Below are 23,139 nucleotides of genomic sequence, written 5' to 3'. Positions count from 1 at the left end.
ATATATATATATATATATGTATATGTATATACAAATCCAAACCACCTGACAGAACCAAACAAAATTTTGCACGTGACCTATATGTCACCCCAGGAAGGTTTTTAACTCAAAATCAAACTCCTGTCCTGTGGCAGACACACAAACACGGACAAAACAAATGACATTTTCATTTTTAAACCTTTTCTTCAGTATATATATATATATATATATATATATATATATATATATATATATATATATATATATATATATATATATATATATATATATATACATATACATATATATATATATATATATATATATATATATATATATATATATATATATATATATATATATATATATATATATATATATGTTGATATTCTTATATGGGTTAAAATATAAGGAATATGATACAGAAACTGATAAAAGAAAAAAGCAAACGTAGCCCCCAGCACTCAAAGGATGTTGCGTTTCTTACTTTTTCTGACAGTCTGGGTAGCCTAAATGTTTGTTGCCCACGCTCTTAGCTGAAAGCTGGGGGCACCGAAGCTGCTTCCCATAGAAAACGGTTACTTGGTTAAAAAAGACTCTCTGCTCAGGGAAAAGGTGACAGTGTCATACAGACTTGCACAAAGAAAAGAAATTCATGTATACCAAAAGCTTAGTGTGTGTGAAATTCACTTATGGAAATGGAGATTATATAGGGGACCCTTTGACAAATTATATACACCCTCCATGAACAAAAGAATGCCACGTAACAGAGGTGTACAGAGGTTGTTTTCCAGGCAAAGTGGCCAGGAAATGCCTCGGGCCTTACTGTCGCCCTCTGTTAAATCCCTTCTATTGCAATGATAGCTAGGAGAATATTAGTTAGGAATAGCATAAATATAAAAGAGAGAAAAAGAAATGAGAGGGAACCATTAATAGACAAATGATAGAGAGAGAGAGAGAGAGAAAATGATTAACAGAAAAACGAGACATAGAAAGAGAGAGAGAGTAATGACCAGGAAGTGTTGTGAGTATGTAGCCAAAATATGGGTGCCTTAATAATCTAAGCGCAACCATTAAAAACTGCCTACCCATCTCACTTGTGTCCTGACCTTTCAACTTTCGCCGGAACTTGAAGACTTCCAGTGACGTCATTAGTCCCACCCACAGTAGGAAGAATTAAGTCAATTAATCACACCTATGGGACGTCGTTAGATAATCTTCAACCAATAAGGACGACTACAAGGTGGAACAAAAGCAATTGTCCTCCTACTGGTGGGATGGACATTTCCTTTGAAGAACCTTCAAGAAAGCAAGCTTGAAGGGAGGGAGATAAAGAAGATCCGAGAGTCTTAGCGGAGTGAGGTCGAGAGCCTCACCAGTTGTGAGTTAAGAAGATTCAAGAAAGGCTTATATTTCAATTCATAGTCATACTACTTAACTTGTATATACTATATTATTTTACTAGTGTGTTAATGAAGTAAGAAAACTGCAATGTGTCTTCCTAAGCCTCCTGGGACTCTAACAACTAAAACAAACAAAGCCAGAAAGGATAAAGCAACTATAAAGGAAATATAAGACTAATTCAAATAAGAAGAAGCAACAAAACATAACTATAACAAACATTACAAAGATAACAATAATAAACTTCTTTACACTGGTAATGGATAAAAAAAAAAAGACGTTACACTAATGTGTGCCACTTCTTAGCCTCCGTCTTAATTACTTGTTTTTAACTTTGTACTGGCAGAAATCCCTTTCTTTCCAGATCACACCAGTGAAGACTAAATTAACCTAGCCACCAATCGAGTCACATGACCCAAGAGAGGTCAAAGAGTGCCCTGGGAAAGAAAACCTGGGGTAGATGTTGGCGAGACACTTAGCAAGGAGCATCTCCCTTGCACCTGGGATAGCATTGCCCTTTGTGGAGAGGGCCCCCCTTCTGTCCTACAATGATAGCATGCACCTAAGTCCTGTCACAGTGTAAGCAACCCTTCAGGGCCTGATTGAAATTCATCCTTGTTCTCTAAATATGAGAGCATATTCTAATGATATGTCTTATGATATGTGAAAGTAATATGTTTTCTGTAAATTTTGTGTTATGTTTCTTTCAGACTTCTCATTTGTTGTGAAGTACAACGAGGTGGCTTTGTAGTATGTATGCTGTTGTACAATGCTTGTGTATGTTTTCTTTTGTGATTGTCATATATGGGCTGAAATAACATTAATAATGTTTATGGAAGTCTCAGATTCTACAAAGGGTTGGCGTTTTGTGTACATTTTATGTGGCGTCATTTCTCCAAGGTCACCTACTCATATGGGCTGAAATAACATTAATAATGTTTATGGAAGCACAACAGGTCCCTCAAGGTCATTTTGTCCCTGCATTTGAGGACACTGGTGCTTAACTCTCATATTCCTCTCCCTAACCAGCTCTTCTCTGGGCCAGTCATGGGTCCTACCCTCTTTGAGCCTCCGTCAGGTGCTGATGTTTATTCCAGCCCTGCCATTGAGCCACAGTCAGTGACAGTCAGCGGGTCTAGGCGAGTTTGTCTAAAACAATTGGTCTAAAATACAATTTGTCTAAATCAATTTGTCTAGACCAATTCGTCTAAAACAATTTGTCTAAAGTACAATTTGTCTAATAACAAAATGTCTAAAATACAATTTGTCTAAATTAATAATAAAAAAATAATCAAATAAATCAAAACAAAAATTGAAAAAGGTGAATAAAAAAAAATATCTTTTCTGAATTTCTATTTCTTTACGGGTAAGGTTTTATATTTTTTGCTCATAAATTATATTTTCTTCCCTTATTGGGAGTTAGAGATCGAAAGTTAGATTTAGGTTTTTCTTTTCTTAGTCTTGTACGCTTTTCCAACGTTTTCAAATAGGTAACGATAGGGGAAAACAAATATAGCTAATATAAACAACAACTTCAGGAAATCATCAACTCCACACCCTAAAGTGGCAATTAGGAGTTTTTTTGAGATCATTATTTCTAGAAAGAACTTAGAATAACTTCTTTCTTGTTTATTTTTTTCAAAAGATATTATTTACAATTTTTTTTTTTTAATAATAATAATAATAATAATGGGGAATGTAGTTCAAAATGTGAACGAGGTGAAAGAAATTATAGTAAATAAAATAAAATAAAGTAATATATTTATTAAATGCAGAATTAGATGTAGAATTACATAAAAGAAGAAATTAAAGAAAAGACAGGTAACTTAGCCTAAAATTAATAAAATACATTCATATAGAACATTAAAATGTAAGATTTAATACATAAAAGATTAATAAAGGTTTTATTAAAAGATAACTTCTGAATAGACTACTTTTATAGTTAAAAAGAAAGATTGTGGGCAATACCACGTAGGTAATCAATAATATTATGTTGATCAAAAGTTTGAACAAGACTATTTAGACGTTTTGCTGAATCTCGATAGCGCTTCCTTGGGGGTTCTGGCTCTATCCCTGCAACATATTGCTCAATTCGTACCTCATTTAAACTTTGTTCTTTTTTTAAACAGTTGATGAACTTCCATATATTGGGGTGATGTGCACCTACTTCAGTTTCGAATCCAGGATGCCATGCTTCGACGGCATTGTTCGTTTTAGGAAGATTCGTAAGTGTAGAAATAGTTGATTGGAGAATGGTAATTTCATTCGTGGGAGAATAGTCGAATTGACTAGTTCGTTTGGTTCTTACTTTTTGTCCCCATTTTTGGTGTTCGTTTATGGACGGAAAGTAAACTGAATGATTGCCGTTTGTTAATATTAAATGTAAATTTTAACTTTCCCTTTTGTATTCTAATTGAATTAATTAATTTAATGTTAAATGTATTCCTTATAAGGAAACAGTTTTGTTTTCCCGTCTTTATTTTTCAACGTTGTTCGAGAGTTTCGGACAAAGTGAAAGAAAAACGGAGTTGTTGATTTGGCATTTTTGGTCCGACAAGGAGTCTTTAGTCTTGCGGTACCAGTCGGACGAAAGAACGGGTGTTCTTTCGCATAAAAAGTGAATTTAAGAATTTTAAAATTCGAAGAACATGTAAAGAAATTGATCTAGAAGACGGTGCAGGTAAGTTGAGATATAAAGACTTCCCTAAAATTGATTTGAGTTAGATAATTCTAACATAAGCACTCTAGAATACATATTCCACATATCATGTGGAAAAAGAGGTGGACGTCGAGCGTACCGTCTATTAGGCCTCCCAATCCAAGTGTCTTCGAAATAATCGATGACCTCTTGTGCTTCATGGGGGAAGATGTTGTTATCACACAATAATTCAAACGCGTCTATTACGCTAGCTACGGGTACGAATGCCAATGCTGGTAGTATCCTCATCTGTAGAGCAAAACTGGTTTCTGTTTCATATTTTCGTCTTAGGCCATTATTTTGTATTGCACGGAAAATACATTGGCTAAAGTGGAAAAACAACCATTTTGTTCTGTATTTGGAAATTCCTTCAGACAGGCTTTCATCATAGCTTTCTCAAAATCGATCGTTATTGATAGTGGTGCGCACAAAGGTTCAAGCTTCTTTAACTGCTGTAAAAAAAGCTATATAAGTTTCTTCTGTTTTGTCTGGCAGTAATGCAAAAGAAGTGGCAACGAAACTTTCTGTTTTAGTCCATGAAATTTATATAGCTGATGAAATAGCAAAGGTACTGTTTTAAATGTTCCGTCAGCATACCAGTGACTACTTTGTGATAAACACTGTAAATTCCGTTTGGTTGCAAATATGACTATACGTTTTTCAACCGGTCCCGAGTCATACATTAGAAACTGATCACCTTTAAAAGTAATGGTTAGATCAGGTGGAAAAACGATTTCACTGCATGTTGATGGTAAGGCTGGTCCAGCGAGGGTTTGCTGTCTTACAGATCTTATAGTTCTCTTCATACTTTGCACCTTAGGAAGTTTTTGGAGCAACAGCTTGATCGCAATCTTCGAGCACATTAGATAAAACTGATCTGGGTGCGTCTTGTGTTGTCTTAGCCTGATGACGTATTTTTGTCATAATATCCTTTGCTGCACTTTCGGCCGCATCTAATACATGGTTGTGATTTGCAGATGATTTTACGATGTGATCATTTGCCGTAATTATACGAGCGCGGCATTTTGTTATCGGATATTTATCACACTTCCAATATACCCGGTCGTCATTTTCACCATTTTTGTAAAATGTAAATCCATTATCTACTAATTTCTTACGACTTTTTTCCGATTCGACGAATTCAAGAGGCATTTTGGGGTATAGCTATATCCAGTTTGAATATTACCACAATAAGAAAGTGCTTTGTTTATGTAAAATGAAGAAAGATTTGTTTTCCATATTTGGTTTTAAGAGAACAGCAGTTAAAATTACAGTAAACGACTAATTTTAGTTGTTTATTTGTAGTTGAGAGAGCAGCAATTTAAATTACAGTAAACGACTAATTTTAGTAAACGGCCATGGTTTAGAAGTTAAACAATAAGAAAAGATGGACTGATTGACTGATTTGTATAAATTCAGGAAAGTTTGTTTCTATTTCAAAACAATCATTGTAGTTCTGTAAATAACTTTTTTTATTCACCTTTTTCATTTTTTGTTTTGATTTATTTGATTATTTTTTTATTATTAATTTAGACAAATTGTATTTTAGACATTTTGTTATTAGACAAATTGTACTTTAGACAAATTGTTTTAGACGAATTGGTTTAGACAAATTGATTTAGACAAATTGTATTTTAGACAAATTGGTTTAGACGAATTGGTTTAGACAAATTGATTTAGACAAATTGTATTTTAGACAAATTGTTTTAGACAAACTCGCCGGATCCCCTGGTCAGCGTAGTGCTCTGCCCATTCCGGTTATTGAGCCCTCACCAGAGTCAGATTCTGGTCCTTTGCAACCCGTACCTGAGCCTGCCTTAGAATCAGTGCCCGAGCATGGTGTTGATCTCCTAGTTCAGCCCCCCCCTCTCAACTACCGCCTGGCTCCACTACCAGTTGTCAGCCAAGAGTCAGCCTGAAATTCAGTAGGGTCCTTTCCAGATTGCCCTGACCTCAGCAGAAGTTCATCCCCCAGCACAGCCTCACAACCTGTGCAGGAGTTGGCCCTTGTAACTTACAAACCCATAGCACCTACAGCCACCTCTTCCTTTTCACTAACATCCCCAGACGACAAGCCTCTGGTGGATGACCCTCTTCAAGAAGTCCTGTTTAAGCTGGTCACCGATGTGGCGGCCACACAACAAAGCTTCCTCTGGAGCCGTGTGCCCAGGTTCCAGTTAGGAGACCTAAGCCTAAAGTGCAAAGGAAAACAAGGAGAAAGGGGAGTAGGAAGCACAGACAGTTCATGAAGTTAACAGAGCCGCTGAGCTCTCATAGCACTTGTGTTTATACATGTAACAGTGCCGTATTTTAATAGAGCAATTTTGGCACCTTACCCAGATAAAGATGCCTAGATTGTCTCCTAGCCTGTAGTTGAACCTAACTTGTATCTATGAAATATATAACCTTTGTACTTAGCTAAGGCTGTTCTCTAGCACGTAGCTGAGGACAGGTCCTAGCTCCATTTCATTTACTTTACGTGCTAATGTGTATCTTAAAATTAAGATATATATCCTGTCTATTATTGCAAAAGTAGGACCTTTATATATTTATGCCGCATTTAAAGTTAATTGCGTCTCATTTTTTAATTTAAAGCATTTTATTGTTTGCTTACACCTGCTTAATTAGCTTACTTTGATGCATTTCTCTTACCACTGCATGAGATTTACATAAAATATCAGAAGTGGCCATTTACTTATGAAGAATTGATATTTAAATGCTAAGGCTTAAGGAGTGGACTTGTAACATAAAATGGCAGCGACCCTCACTAGCAGACTTTGCATCCCTAACAAGATGGAATCTCTGCTTAAAGGGGGAACTGTTGTGTATTCAGACCTTCTGCCATTTAAAAAAAAATCTTTTGATAAAATAAAAGAAACCAAAGTAACAGAGGTGTATGGAGTTGTTTTCCAGCCAAAGTGGCCAGGAAATGCCTCGGGCCTTACTCTCCCCCTCTATCAAATCTCTTTTATTGTGCTCAACTCCTTATCTCCGTCTTAATTACTTGTTTTCAACTTTGCACTGGCAGAATCCCTCTCTTTCCAGATCACACCAGTGAAGACTAGATTAACCTAGCCACCAACCAAGTCACATGACCCAAGAGAGGTCAGAGAGTGCCCTGGGAAGGAAAGCCGGGGACAGACATTAGCAAGACACTAAGCAGGGAGCATCTCCCTCGCAGCTGGGATAGCATTACCCTTTGGGGAGCAGGCCCCCCTTCTATCTACAACAATAATGTGCACCTAAGTCCTGTCACAGTGGAAGCAACACTACAAAGGCTGACAGAAATTCATCCTTGTTCTCTAAATATGAGAGTATATCCTAAGTCAAAACAGGTGCATGCCTGTATTGGGAGGGGGAGTATTCTGCCCATTCTATTTTCTGTAATTCTCTTGTCTTTCCATCTCAAATTTTCCTTTCTTGTGAACCTCATACATCTGACATTTCAGTGATTTAATGTCCCTTTACTTGAGTAGTTACATTTGCTGAATCTAATAAGTAAAATTAAGTGCCTCTGCCAGCATTACACTTTGTTCATTTTCATGTGATAGGCATGCATGTTAATTTTAATAATCAACAAAGTTCTCTTTGCATTTCAGGAGACACTATTTCACATGAGCAATCAAATCTGCTTTCTCGCCCCTGTTACCAGTTCGCCACTTCTCTACGTTCAAGCCTGTTGTGAAACCACAATTATTTGTGCTTAATTTGGGATACCATTCCCTTAAAACCCACTGGTATTTGGATCTAATTTTCCTTTGTCATTTACCTATAATTAATCATGTTTTTCCCCTGTAATCTGTCAGTACTAAATTGTGAGCCCCTTTGTAAATTAATTGTACTTTATTTTGATCTGTTCTTTGTGTAATTAAACTCTTAGAATTGTATCATCTGAGTGACCTTCCAATAATATATATATATATATATATATATATATATATATATATATATATATATATATATATATATATATATATATATATATATATATATATATATATATATATACATATATATATATATGTATGTGTGTATGTATATACATATATATTTTTACGGGTTTTGACTCCAGAGAGACACAACACATTGGTCAATTTCGTATTCCTATCATAATTGGCCAACTGTAGATGAACAACATTGACAAAAAGCTTGCATAAGTGCGCCACACACATTTGCACAAACGAATCCGCGGTTGTGCATAGAACCGTCTTTGTTCACTAAGCCATTCACCCCTACCTTGAGCGTGTTCTCAATCTTTCTAAATATTAATACCCCTTTTCCCTATACCAATATCAGTTCTTCATTAGATGGGGTGTGTAGAGCTTTCGGCTAGCACGCTGTTGGCCCAGCGTTCGACTGTCCGAGCGGCCAGTGGAGAATTAGAGAAATTTATTTCTGGTGATAGAAATTAATTTCTCGTCATAATGTAGTTCGGATTCCACAATAAGCTGCAGGTCCCGTTGCTAGGTAACCAGTTGGTTCTTAGCCACATAAAATAAATCTAATCCTTCGAGGCAGCCCTCTCTAGGAGAGCTGTTAACCAGCTCAGTGATCTGGTTAAACTAAGATATACAAATATATATATATATATATATATATATATATATATATATATATATATATATATATATATATATATATATATAAATATATATATATATATATATATATATATATATATATATATATATATATATATATATATATATATATATATATATATATATATACCAATATCATTTGTATTTTTTTCTGTCTCTTTTCCTTCATTCATTTCAGCCTTAACTTTATTTTCTAAGACACTTCATTTTACTGTATTTCAATTATTTTTATAGTTTTTAATCATTAATTTCAGTCTGATGACAAAGTTATCTACCTCGAAACTTTGCATGATAAAAAGTACTATCCATCCATTGTAATATTACTCATCAAATTTGAAATGTTTGTGTGTTTGAGACATCGGGATGTAACACCCCACAGTCTACCTTCCAAAGGTACAATTAGCCAGAGTAAGCACTGTGGTACAAGTGTTGGGCTCATGTTTATTAGATTAGTGGATCGCTTCCGGCCTACCATCTGTCTGCCTGCACAGTTGTAATTGAGTACAAGCGTCTGATATGGAAAGGCTATGGGACAGCAATTAAACCATAAAGGCTAACTGAGAAACTTCTTTCCCTCATATGACCAATTTCTCTGGTAGAAGGACTTCCTGCAAAGATTTAATCTTGATTTCTCATACTTTTAATATATATACACGTATATATATATATATATATATATATATATATATATATATATATATATATATATATATATATATATATATACCTTTAGAAAAAGAAAAAGAGCCACATGGTTCATATTCCTCCATTGTTAGACATCCCTGACTTAATTAAACAGTGCTGTATTAGTGTAAAAATTTAATTCCCAGTGTAGAAACGGAATACAGCAACGCATCAGCTGACCAGTCCTTTGCGTATCAACTAAATTATCACAATTATTTTGTTATTAAGATACCTAGTTAGATGCGGTGCAGTTTGCAAAATAGTAAAGCTCCTAAAATGAATGATAAGTGTAAAATTCACCTTGGTTTATGCTAGGTATTGTATGGAATCACAATGAGCTTTGGGATATAGTGAATGCTGAAGTGTAGGCTACATTATATTGTTTTTTCACTCACTAGCTTGTGCATCTTTTCTGCTGGTCAGAAACTTGAAATATTTCATAACTAACTTCACTCGGTGATAAACTCCGACCAAAGCACTCATCAAAAACTACTGAATATGTAGTTCTAACCACAAATTTTCCTCTGATAATGCTCCAGATTATGTTGTCAATTTTGATATTTCCAAAAGGTTTGACGGGTTTATCAAATTTCGTTCCTTCTGTCCAAGTATCTACTATGAAATTCACTTTCCAGTTATGAAAAAACTTATATCTATCTCCTTAAATGTCCATTTTGTTTCAATCAATGGTTTTGGATCGGCCCATATCTAGTGAGGTCCTGATGGTTCTGCTATACGTCAACATCCTTCAGTCCCTCCGCTTTGATCTATACTAGACCACAGATGCAACTGTAGCTCTACATATTTTCTAATTCTTTTCTCGTTTTCATCATCAAAATGTTTTCTTATAATATTACACATACATATATACATACACCCACGTACACACACACACACAACTTCAACCCCAACTGGCAATGACCATAATCAGTTAATGAATGTGCACTACAAGGAACTGGCTATGCATTAGGGTATGTATGTGCAATTATTCTGTGGATTCTACTCCATAAACGGATGCACACAATTCAGGAATGGCCTCCAGTCCTCCATATAAACGATAATAATCTCCTGGTTTCTAAATATTAAGTATAAATTGAAAGTAAGGAATTAGATTGCAAGTACCATGAAACGAATTGGAAAGATACAACAGGAGGGTAGTGAATTCAAGTGGTATGGACTATATATCTTAGCTGTTTCTAATTTTGGTGTAATAGAATGGGAAAAGATGGAAGGGAAGCAGATAATGCATTTTTATTCAGAAAGAGAGATGGAACTGATAAGAAGGATTAGACTTGATCTTGATGACTAATGCAGGAAAGGCACTGACTGACTGAAGAGCATTGAGCAGTAGACTACTTCTATCAAGATTTCAGTCAAAAGAGTGCATTATGTGAGTATTAGAGTGTGCTACATTAACAAATGAACTCTTAGAGAGATAAATAATGAATTTTGTATGGGACTGCAGAATGTTATAAATGAAAAGACAAACAGAGATATGATGAATATTTTTTGGTGATATGGCAGGAAAAGTTTGTAGGAACAATGAAGGTATGGACAGGGAGAATATGCAAATGAAAATGGAGTGAAATTTATTGGTTTTGTGCTGCAAAAAAACTTTAGTAACTGGAGGTACTCTTTTCTAGCAAAAATCGTAACATAAAACTTGGAAAAACAGTAACATGATACTGTCAGCTGGGCTACTGTGGGCACCAGAAGAGCAGAAAACTTAGACCTACGTGATTGAGAACAATGAGAAAGAGGGCTGGAGATAAGTTAAGATTTGTGGAAGATAAAGCAAAGGAAAGATATGGCTGGTGGAATTTCACTTCTGAATATCAAACACACACAAAAAAAAATACATTGATTGATTGATATACATTTATCTGCAACAATTCATAATTTCAAACTTGTATTAAATTAACCAAATTTTCCATCACAATATAAAATACAGGGTGTAAAATGGGATCAAGCAAACACTGGGGAAAAAGCAAAAGTAGTTCTGATCAGAAAATGTTCTGTAAAGATATGCATTCAAAGGCTTATTTTGTCGGTGAGGTGAATTTTTAAGATAACTGCTCAGGCGAGTGGGGTCGTTTACGGGTGGTCAGAGTAGCCTGGGATGTAGGGAGGGATGGGGCGAATTAGACAAATGGATTGCTATGGTCGGTTTCGTTTCATCAGTCCACTCAAGGGTGAAGATGTGGCATATGCCCATGGGTAGCATGTGATTGGCTGACCATCAACGTTTCCGATATCGTTGGTTTATTGTGATGAATATTGAACTATTTCTTGAATAACATATTTGAATATTAGTGTGTGCATATATATATATATACTGTATATATATACATATATATATATATATATATATATATATATATATATATATATATAATATATATATACATATATATATATGTGTGTGTATATATATAACCCTGCCCGGTCTTATATAAATTGTAAACATGCCAATTTGTGGCAATAATATACCAACACAAGCACACGAAAGACAAGCTTGCACCACACATTCCACTTAAAGCAGATCAAACACAAATAAACCAATGAGCTTTCGGTAATTATTATTTATCTCATTACTATAGCCTACGCTACACGTAGACCTATGCTCACAAACTTTTCAAATAACAGGAATTTCTTCTAATTTAAACTTTTTAAAAATACCGTTTAATATTATTTACTGCTGGAACATGAAGCATGGACCAATAAAGCTATGCCTATGCTACTGCTTCGCCGGATTTTTTATTTACTGGCCTTCTTTTAAGTAAACACTCATTCCATGTCAGTCAAAAGTATTTTATTTATTGTAACCATTATCAATTCACTCGATCTAAGTACCATTCCAATGTACAACAATGGAAAAAACTATGTAGGCTTTATCTAGGCCAGCCTTTTATGCCGTATTTATGTCATCAATACTCTACGGGTGATGAGAAATGAATGGGATCTCAAACTTTTGTTCATTAAGTTGCTTGGTTAAAGTGTCAAGAAAGTAACAAGCACTGAACCGTTATAAATATGTGTATGCTTAAGAAAAAATTGTATGGTTATGCAAAGTATTCTGAAAAGAAAACCAGGATACCAGTGCTATTATGGCATGTGCTAACTGAAATTTCCTACCTTCCAGCTAATACTGAAGTGTCTGGATGTGCAATTCATCTCCCCTAGGTTCCAAACAGCCTAAGACAACAATTTTTCTCGCTTTTTTCGAATATTAACCTAGTCATGTAATTTACTTGCATAGCCTGATGTCTTTTTATTTGCCTAAAAGGAGGTGAAAAAATATTTTTTGTTCCTACACAAACACAAACCTTTTATCTTAACATAGGACTCAGCTTGCGAACGCACACTGAAACAGTTGTTTAATGAACTTTCAGACAAGGTCCATAACTATCGACGGGAGGGGGAAGCCCCGCCCACCCATCGTACTGCACTCCACCCTGAAGATGTCACTGCGCTTTTCTGCCTAATTGCCATTTGCTTTCTGTTTTATGACTTTTTGCTTGAAATATATTTTGTGTGATTGTTGTTTGTTTTAAGTTTGCTAACCCCTCAATCACTTAAGCTTTTTTTTTTTTTTTTTTTTTTTTTTTGAAGAGGAAGCCACAGGGTTTAGGCACTATCCAGGGAAGGGCAGGTCATGTAACTGGTTTCTCTCTTTTATTGATGTTAAACCTCGTTCATTATGTGTCTCGTGCCATCAGCATTAGCATAACCAAAACAATCTAACCCAACTTCTATTTCAGATGTTGTGGAGGCCAATGGACTTAGGGCGTATGGCCCTACCTAGGCCTCTCGGGGGGGCCGAGTGTCTCTGGACTTATTGATCACCTGGAGGTTATGAGGAGCCTTCCTGTATGTTTCAACCATGACCGTGACGACTTCACCGGTCATGGTGTCTGCCAGCTCTAGATCCTGTTTGTTGTTAATTTTCTTCTTGTATGCTAGCAATTTCATGTGTTTATAGAGTATAGTAATCCAGCGAGGTTAGGTATGGTGATCTTGCAAGGCAATTGTTTGGTCCTGCTCGGCCTGTCTACCATTCAGAAAACGTCTGGTTAAGGCGTTGCCTTACTTGGTTACTGAAATGTGGTGGTGCTGGAAAATTAATTGGCATGGTGTAGCTAGAGGAACATCTTCTAGGGGGTAAGGGGAACTGATTTATCAAAATTTTAGCATAAACTTCCCCATTAAGACTATCCTCGAAGATACTTGGGCCGATCAAGCCACAATCAATAATGCCACACCAGACATTAACTGAAAATCTTTATTGGAAATTAACTTCTACCTTTTTGTGAAGATTTTCATTTGCCCACCAATGTTCATTGTGGACATTGTGTAGCCCCCTACCGGTAGAAGTAGTTTCATCAGTGAATAAAATCAAATCTAATAACTGAGAATATTCTTCCAACCACCAATACAATTCTAGTTGCCTCTCAGAGTCTCCTTGATGATGTCAATTTTTGTGGTAATGGTACAGACTTTGAAAAAGCCCTTCACTTCTCAACAATCCAAGGCGAAATGAAATTCTTCTTGTGCTTAGGTCGGGATACTGGTGCACTGTGTCAAGATTCTTCCCTATCTTTTTGTATTCCCTTATCCGCTCTGCTGTTTCACTTTTTCCGGAAAAGATTCTTTCTCACAAAGATGTTGAAAAAAAGAATAAAATTGTCTTGCGCTGAGATCTTCTGTTAGGACATGTTCTGTATTCTTGCACAGCAGCATGTGCACTTCCATTGAAAAACCCATAAATATACATCATATCCGTATATTCCACATTACTGAAACAGTATAAGGCATTGTCTGCAGCCTCTTGCCCTCAAAATGAATCAGAAATTTGACGGCAGTGATTTGGCACACCCAACTTATCTTGGCTTTTGGAAAAGCGAGTTTGTTGAAAGTGACAGGTGAACTTGTAAAGTCCCCGCTCAATGGGTTCTCTATAATGAACATTCCATTTTCTGCGGTGCCTTCACATGCGACCTAAGGTTGGACGAACACAATCTTATTATCATTATTGTGAATTGTATATTTATTACCTGTTCATTTGCCCTTGTACCACATATATGTGTCAGAGTATTTTTATGTCCGACCACCTATTGTTGATCATCATGTTTTCTGTACGTAGCCTACCTGTCCTGTTTTATGTAGAGAAATAGTTTGACCTCAGGTCACTTGTAAATTTTTGTACCCGCGGTCTCTGCCGATACGCTGACGTCCGCACGCTGCTTGATAAGCGGGTTGCTTCATCAATAAACCATTACGGGCTGCTCTAGAAGCAAGAGCCCGTGCTGGCACAAGGCCAGCTAAATCTAAAACAACAATTGATAAACCAGCAGTAGGCTACTTGTCTTCCTGCTCATTATTTTGCACCTCTCACAAACTGACCAACTGATTACCAGCACTCCATATCCTTGACCACTCCGACATCCCGCACACCATCTTGCTCATCTGAGAGGAGTGTCGATTTTTTTTCAAATTCATCTCGCCGACAAACAAAGACTTACAAATAAATACATATCTTTTTATAACATTTTCTGCTCAGAACTACTTTTCCTGACAATTCTAGAAATATTTGCTCGTGTTACACCTTATATTATCGAAGTAAGTTTAAGCTTACTATTAGAGGCCTTCAAGGCGAAATCAAAATTTTATTTCACCTGTGAGGAAAAGATGTATAATATTTAATTTTGTTTATTAACGTAATATCTCTTTTCTGCAGTGAGTAACACCAAGGAAGAAGAACCTCTGCTGTCTTGTACTAAAATCACGGAAGAGTGTGTTCAAGAAGCACTGGAAGAAGACAAGGGAAGGTCTGCACAACTTCTGTCTTGGAAAACAGAGGACTTCACTAAAAAGGGTGATAATTATATGACAGTTGTTAAAAGTCTCAAAGTCAAGTATAAGATAGATCACACGGAAAATGAGAAGTCTTATGTAACAAAAACCCTCGGACACAACACCATGAAAGCATTCCGAGACATAACAAGAATGGGGTTCCACAAAGAGGCTCAGTTCTATTCAGACATAGCTCCTGCACTAAATATCCAACTCACGAAGGTAGACCAGCAACCTCTCCGAATCCCTGCTTGTTATTACACAAGTTTAGAATATAAAAAGGAGGTCATCATTTTAGAGGACCTCCGAGGCCAAGGATTTCAGATGTATGACAGAAGGAAAGAAATGGATGTAGCCCATATCACTCTTGTTCTGAAAGAACTTGCAAGACTACATGCTTCTTCTTACTTGCTTCAGTCCAAGGATGAACATGGGAACCTGGCTGATGTTTATGAATTCATAGCTGTGGATTGGGTAAATTTAAATGATGACTCTATCAAATTCTCTACAGAGTTGTTCGAGGGTTTCATTGAAAATGCAGTAGCAATTTTAAACAAAGTGGGAAAATATAAACAGGCCATAGATTGGTTGAATGACCTGAAACCCAATGTTCACAAGAAAATTGAAGAACAACTGATGCAAAAAATTCCTCAGTTCTCGGTCATTTGCCATGGAGATTGCTGGAATAATAATACGCTTTTCAGGTATGTGATTATTATCATCTTGGTTCCTAAGACTCTTACCCTGTGAAATATAACTTCTACCCAGCCTCTAGTTTTTATCCAGTCTCTCTAAATAATTGCAACTACTTTAGTTGTTGTAACTCTAATTTTAAGTCAGCTTTAAATCTAATGATAATTATGTTTGTTCGTGAAATGGAATGTAAATAATGATGCACAATATCAGTACTAGCAAGGCAGTGCTTTTCTTCAATCTTAATAAAACCGGCAATTTCGCGAAGTGAAATGAGAAAATGCACTGTAGTTTATTATGACTCCAGCTGTTGGCCATAAGATAGGAAGGCTACTAATCCTAAGCTTGTAGCCAGAAACTTCAGGGAAGCATTATGATATGACTTCTCCAGCAAAGTTACCATGGCTTAGGAACAAAGCCATTCAAGTCCATTTGCTCTGTTTGTTGAACCAGTCTTTATTCATAATCATCATTCATTGTAACAAAGAAACATCTAAAAGAACTCACAAACAAATAAATAAATAAATAAACGAGGAAAATGGCTAAAATATTTAATTTGCACAAGAAGCACATAGTCTTTAAACTAATCAAAGCAGTTATGTGGTAACCTTTAAAGCAAATATTTGTAGCTTTTGCAACTGTAAGTTTTAAAAGTTATATACTTGAGCAAGCAAACTTTATTTATGAAGTTTCTTAAAATTCTGTCGTGAGATGGATATTTCTCGTTAAGTTACTGTCAAAATGAGATAAAACGGTTCACCTTAGCAATATCCCATAAGCATTAGAGTTTCATACGCTCAAGGAAAACTCAGATTAATTACATAACATGATGGATATGGTTTAGCTAACACATAGATAGAAAGCTTTCTGCCCTTAATTAAACCTGGAAGGTTTTCAGTTCTACTGACAGTCAAAGACATCCAAAGCTTAAACAGAACTGCTCTGTAAAGCCATATATAGTTAAATTATAATCTAGTGTAAGTTCTTTATTCGATAAGTCATTAGTGGCTGAAAGGCGTTTGAAACTTTATATATTTGGTGTACAACCACGCTCAGAAATGATACTACATGACTGCCTGGGATTTCGTTCAAAATTCACGAACTGGCAACTTAACATGCCCCATATTCAATCTTATTTGAATTCAGAAACACACTTATCTGATAAAATAAGCCAAAGTATGTTTCATTAGAGTAAAATCTATTATATATTTCAAAACTGTCAGAAAATACCACATGTACCCAACTTTCGGAAAAACAACGATGAAACTTTTCAAAACTTTTTTTTCACTCCTCGTCAATGCATTCGACAAAAATATGTCTTCATCAAACCTAGGTTCAAATGTTAAAATATTTAAACCAATCAAATAAAGTTTTTCATAACGTTAATATTGCTTGCACTGCAACCATAAAATTTTAAATACGCGCACTGATTTAAAAATCAAATCACTTCTTTCCATTGCTCACAAATACCACCAGTTTCATCTGCAATTTGACAGAACAACGTGACGTCAGTGGCGGTAATATGAATTCGTGATCCACCTGGAACATAGGTCTACAGTGAAAATAGAATGAATTCATCTTGAAAATATCCATTTCATATTTATTATAGGAATATTTCGATTTTCATAAAAAAATAAAATGAATTTATGCTATATTTCTTAACCACTTCAAAAATTATGGCTTATTTTAGCAAATATTCGTCTATGCAATTATTCTTTCGTTAAAGCCAAGATTTTGTTCCTAGTCCTATGTGCGTCAGTTTTTGTTACTTGCTAAAATACATTAACCTTAGCATTCACATTTTTATATCCACAATTTTTGGCTGAAAGCATATTATCTACATACTCTTGCACTTCGAGTTACCTTACGAATGAGTCAGTTACCAGAAAACAAGTACTACTTTCAAGAAAACATTCTTAGCTAAAAAAAAAAAAAAAAAAAAGTGTTGTGTAGGGCTTGGTGTTAATGCTAATAAATATTTAGATTAATAGCTATCATCTCGATATAATTTAAATCATCATCGTCTTCTATTTTTCAAAGAACAAGTAATCACTAAAAATAAATCCTTTAGTAAACAAGATTGCATCTCAGAAGCCTTACATTACTTATGTTAGGCCTATAAATCATTTTGCTTCATATAGCACTTTGAATGCAGCCTAAAATATCAAGGTTGAAAGAAAACATTTTTGTAATTATTCATATTCCTTTTTGAAAATTTTGTTGCGACGATTGAGCTTAATTAGGCCTACTGTTATAATTACGTTGTAGAGGTAGTATGAAGACCACTTTGAGTAGCAAGTTAAGCCACTGACGAGACCGCCAACTTTATCACTCCGTGCTTTGAGCTAAGCAATGTAAAAAAAAAGATTAATTCATGTCACAAAGATTACGAATTATACCAATGCATAAAAGAGATCAAATTCATATACCCATAGGAAAATAGTGTTAGCGGTGAATTTGCAAACTTATCGATATGTATGATAGGCCTACTGGAAATAAAAAAAAAAAGAGGGAAGTTTGTCACTACTTAGCAACGTTACACTGAGTCTGGGATTTTGGACGATACAAAAAGAATCCTGTTGCATGACGAAAGAGCGTGGCTGCGCTAGCAATATCTCTGGCTGAGGAGGAGAGTGGTAATCTGTATACAAATATCTATGTTGTCAAGGGAGCTTTCATTTCTTCTGTCAAATAAATTAATAATATGGCTCTTACTTTATGATTCATAACTACTACTTCTAATCTCTATTCTGTTTGATGATTTCACACTGTGTGAGGTTGATTTTTAAGACTATTTCTCATTGAAGTTTTAGTTAATCTTCAGAACCATACGATTATGGAAAATGCAATGATAAACGACGCCAAAAATATTTTCTTCTGCAGAGTAGCAAGGGAGAGTTACTCATAGTTATCACTATAGTCGGTTTCATTTCATCTGTTCCTCACCAACGCAACGTAGGTTTCGTTAGATGTAGCGTGTGCATACCTACAGTAGCTCTCGATTGGCTGAAATCAATGGTTCCGATTTCAGCCAACCGAGAGCTAGCTATGCACACGCCACATCTAACGAAACCTATGTTGCGTTGGTGAGGAACAGATGAAAAAAAAACAGACTATAGTGATCTGAATTTCGATATATACAAACAACCTTCACATCTTATTTATATCATAAACATAACGATGCATGTCGATAATATAACAATACAATCACATGAATGACGAGCTTGTAACAAACAGTCTACTCATGTCAAAGGCACACGAACGATGGACTCTAAACAATTATTTTTTTTTATCTCATTGTAGGTACATAAAAAGACATCTGGCTATGCGAGTGCGAATAAGGGGTATTCTAATAATTTCTTGCGTGTAAATTACATGTGTAGGTTAATATTTGAAATAAGCAAGAAAAATTATTGTTTATGAGGTTCTCTGGTCCTGGAGATATGAATAGAACAACCGCTACTTTATTGGCTGAAACTTGAAAGGCGGGAAATTTCAGTTATAACATGGCATGATAGCAGTGGTGTTGTGGTTTTCTTTCCAGAATAGCCTACTCTGGATACAGATAACTATAATAGTTCAGTGCTTGGGTATTTCAGGACTATTTAGCTAAATAGCTTATCCAGCAAAAGTTTAAAATCAATTCAGTTCCCGCCATTCTTAGTGTTGATGACATACGTCCGGCATAAAAGGCTAGCCTACGCGTACAATGTTTTTCTTTGTTGGCCGTTGTAACGATAATTAGATAGAATGAAAAAATAGAGGTTACAATAAAAAAAAATGTAATTTTGACTGAAATGGAACTAATGTGCTTAAAAAAAGGTCATTAACATAAAATGCCTGGCGAATCAATAGCAAAGGCCAAGCTTCATTGATCCTTGCTTCATGTTTTAGTGGTAGGCTAAACAATGTTAAAGCTTATTTTTCACTTTACGGACATAGATATTACTTTGGTATCATAATGGAATTGTTTTATATACATGTAATGAAACTGTACATAGAATAAAGTTTGAAAGGTAAGAAAGTCTTATGATACAAACAGCTTTTGAGCATACGTCAACGTGTGGTCTGGGGTATACTAATGAGATAAATCAATTATTGAAAGCTCATCGTTCGTTTGTGTTTGATCTGATACAATCTCGTCTTTCGTGTGCTTGTATTGGTAGCCTATATCATGAAAACAAATCTGCGAGATTATGATTTATATCAGAAGGAGCAAGGTTTCTTTGTCTATATAAACATTCAAATACGTTATTAGAGAAATAGTTTGATATTTATCACAATAAGCCAACGATATCGGAAACGTTGATTGTCAGCCAGTCACGTTGCTACCCATGCGCATGCCACGTCTTCACCCGAGTAGCCTAGACGGATGAAATCAAATCGACCATAAAGATTCATTGCTGACTAATCTGAAATGAATACTGAGGAAGAAACGTTTCAGAAATACAAATATACTAAAAAAAAATGGAATTAAATTAAACTCTACTGTCACCGGATCATATGTAACATGAATCACCGTATCTAAGATCATGGAAATCTATCTTCAAAACAGATATGACGATGACGGCCGCCCCACCGAAGTGATGCTCCTGGATCTTCAACTCACAAGGATAGCTTCGCTAGCAACGGACCTCAACTATCTAACGTTCACCAGCCTTGAAGGCCTAGATCGTAGAAAGAATATCAACTATTACCTGGAAATTTACTACATGACCTTCAAAGAAATTTTGGAAGCTGGCGGTCTGAAAATGCCATTCACCAATGAAGAACTGAAAGAGGAATACAAAGCTAAGCATATTTTTGGCATTATGAGTGCCTTGGAAATTGTGCCTCTAGTTGTGGGAGAAGGGAGCGAGGTTCCTGATTATGCAAATATTTGTGAGGGTGGCACAGACTTCTTTGTACAGAAACAACGAGATAATATGTTGCAGATGTTTGAGAGAAACCCTCTTTTACGGCAAAGGTTCTTACCCATCTTTGAAGACATCATCCATGGTGATATTTCTTAGTTTTTCAGACGCTCCTTTCCAGGCTATAAAATGATATTTTGCTTTCCTTTTGCAAAATATAAACACTTGGATTTTGGACTGTAAAACACTAGATAGAAATCTTATGAAATTGTTGTCAGCAAATGGGTTAAACTTTACGGTCGTTTAAAAAAAAAATACATATTAAAGAAATAAAGTAAAAATACATAAAAATTATATTCTTTCCCTGGCTTCATTTATATGAATACTATGACTGACAGTCATAGACTCAAGTATTTCTGAAAGATTTTCACCCTCAAGATCTAAAAGAAAACAAGTCGTTAATAATTGGACTGAAGAAAATATTGCAATGAAAATCTCCCGTAATCATCAAGTACTTTTACATCTCAGACCTTAGCCTACACTTTCATTAAAACGGTTTCTCGATAGTATCTTCTAATTTTCCTTCATAATATCTCCAGGTCTTATTGGTCATTACCTCTACTAACTCCTTCCACCACCTCATGGCCTGGGGAGAAAATGGTGTGTGTCAAGATTTTCAGTAAAGTCGATATTGTGCTGAGTAACAATAGGCTACTTTCTAAGGTTCTAATGTGCAATGCTGAGAAGGAAGTAAATAAGTTCATTGCAATACAGTATTGTAGGGAAACAGACATCGCAAGCTAACAGAAAAATTCCTCAAAATGACGCTCACAGAGTATCAGACAGGAAGTTGTAAGGCATACAATGCTCACTATTTTATTAAGCCATATAACAATTAGAACCCATGATATCTTTCATTTCTTCTTGGTCAGTCCTCCACTGTAATATCTAACTCAGAAGTTGATTAGTACATTTGGCAAAAAGCGTAGAGGTAGCAATAATATTATGCACGTGCTATTGCAATTTTTAAGTAATGCCATTCTAAAACATGAAATAAAAAATGTTGCAAAAAGCACCTACGGCAGTCGTTAAGCACATCATCACTAACCCAGTAACAAAAGAATCGCCTAGCCTCTCCGCGACATGACAATCTCTTCTAAACTAAACCAAACGTTAACATCCATTCTATTCTTCCCCCTATTGTTACTGACTTATGCTACTATAATGGTATACAGAAATTCCCAAACAGTCTCTCTCTTGAACCCTATCAACTCAAGTACTTCTGGCAATGATACCACATTATTATCTCTGTCATAATAATGGTACCCCTACCATAATATCTCACCAAATCGACATCGTAACAGAACTTTTATACTTTCCTAAACAAAATATTCCAACATTGCCATCAGTCATTCATTAACATCGTCCAACATTAGACCTAAGATATAAATTATTGCAATTTTAGTGTTATAATTTCCAAGTGATCATACTGAGAAACTTTTTTACAACAGATATAATTTTATTTTGACAACAAAATTTAATACACATTTATTCAAATCCTTTTTAAAAGGCCTCAGTTCTCCCAGTAAGCCAAATATCATCAAGGTTCTATGTTCCTTCTTATCTTCATCTATTCTCTAAATTAAAATCTAGATCCCAACATTCTCAAACTGCCGTCCCTACATAGAAAAGTGATATTCAAATTCCTCTACGCTTTTAATTACTCACATCCTCCAAATTTAGCCGTGCTTATCATGTTCTCTTTGATATTGACCCTACTAGAGCCATTAGTTTTCTTTATTTTTTTTATTTATATCCTCAGCTGAAGACCCATACGGACAGAGTCAACAAACTACGAACCCAAGAAGGATCCAAAGAGAAATCATCCTGCAGGGAGAGACAAGTTAAAGGAAAAGGCGATAAACAATTAAATATGAGGGAATAGAAAATAAAACTTGTGCACTTGAATTCAGAAGACGTCAGCAGAAAGCATTAGGAATAACTGCCGTTACTTAAACATTTGAAGGTCAGAATAGTCCACAACTGCACCAGGTAAACTATTCCACATTTTAGTTGTAGGTAGCCAAGATAAAACTCCTAGCAAACTGTTTAGTATTATACCATGTTGCTAGAGAATGACATACTGTTTCCTGCAGCAGCTTGCCCAGTGTTGCAAACAAAAACAAGTAGGTTAAAATCAAAAAAGAGTACAGAGGAAGTTTGTTGTTATTGTACATTTTATACAATAAACAGAATGAACTCACTTTGCGTCTATGCTACAAGAAATGTCAAAATAAACTTGACTGATGACACTACTCTAACCAAGTTTAAGATGCGTCACAGGCCCGTAGCCAGGGGGCGCTCAGAGGGTTCAGAT

General features: G+C 35.5%; 1 protein-coding gene across 2 annotated transcripts in view; it reads left to right on the top strand.

Annotated features, from left to right (window-relative positions):
* LOC136856555 (uncharacterized) overlaps positions 1 to 22,923 on the top strand; it is a 131,309-nt gene extending 108,386 nt beyond the window's left edge. Inside the window, exons 2-3 of one of the 2 annotated variants that reach the window (XM_067134394.1) lie at positions 15,101 to 15,920; positions 22,585 to 22,923. In XM_067134394.1, the coding sequence (XP_066990495.1) occupies positions 15,101 to 15,920; positions 22,585 to 22,588 (824 nt within the window). In that variant the 3' untranslated portion in view covers positions 22,589 to 22,923. Of the gene's footprint in view, positions 1 to 15,100; positions 15,921 to 20,464; positions 21,398 to 22,584 lie in introns of those variants that run through there. The other variant, XM_067134393.1, reaches the window with a different exon arrangement.
* The last annotated feature ends 216 nt before the right edge of the window (positions 22,924 to 23,139 follow it).

The sequence above is a fragment of the Macrobrachium rosenbergii genome, chromosome 36 (assembly GCF_040412425.1).
Source record: "Macrobrachium rosenbergii isolate ZJJX-2024 chromosome 36, ASM4041242v1, whole genome shotgun sequence".
Classification (NCBI taxonomy): Eukaryota; Metazoa; Arthropoda; class Malacostraca; order Decapoda; family Palaemonidae; genus Macrobrachium; species Macrobrachium rosenbergii.
This window is presented reverse-complemented; position numbering and strand designations above follow the sequence as displayed.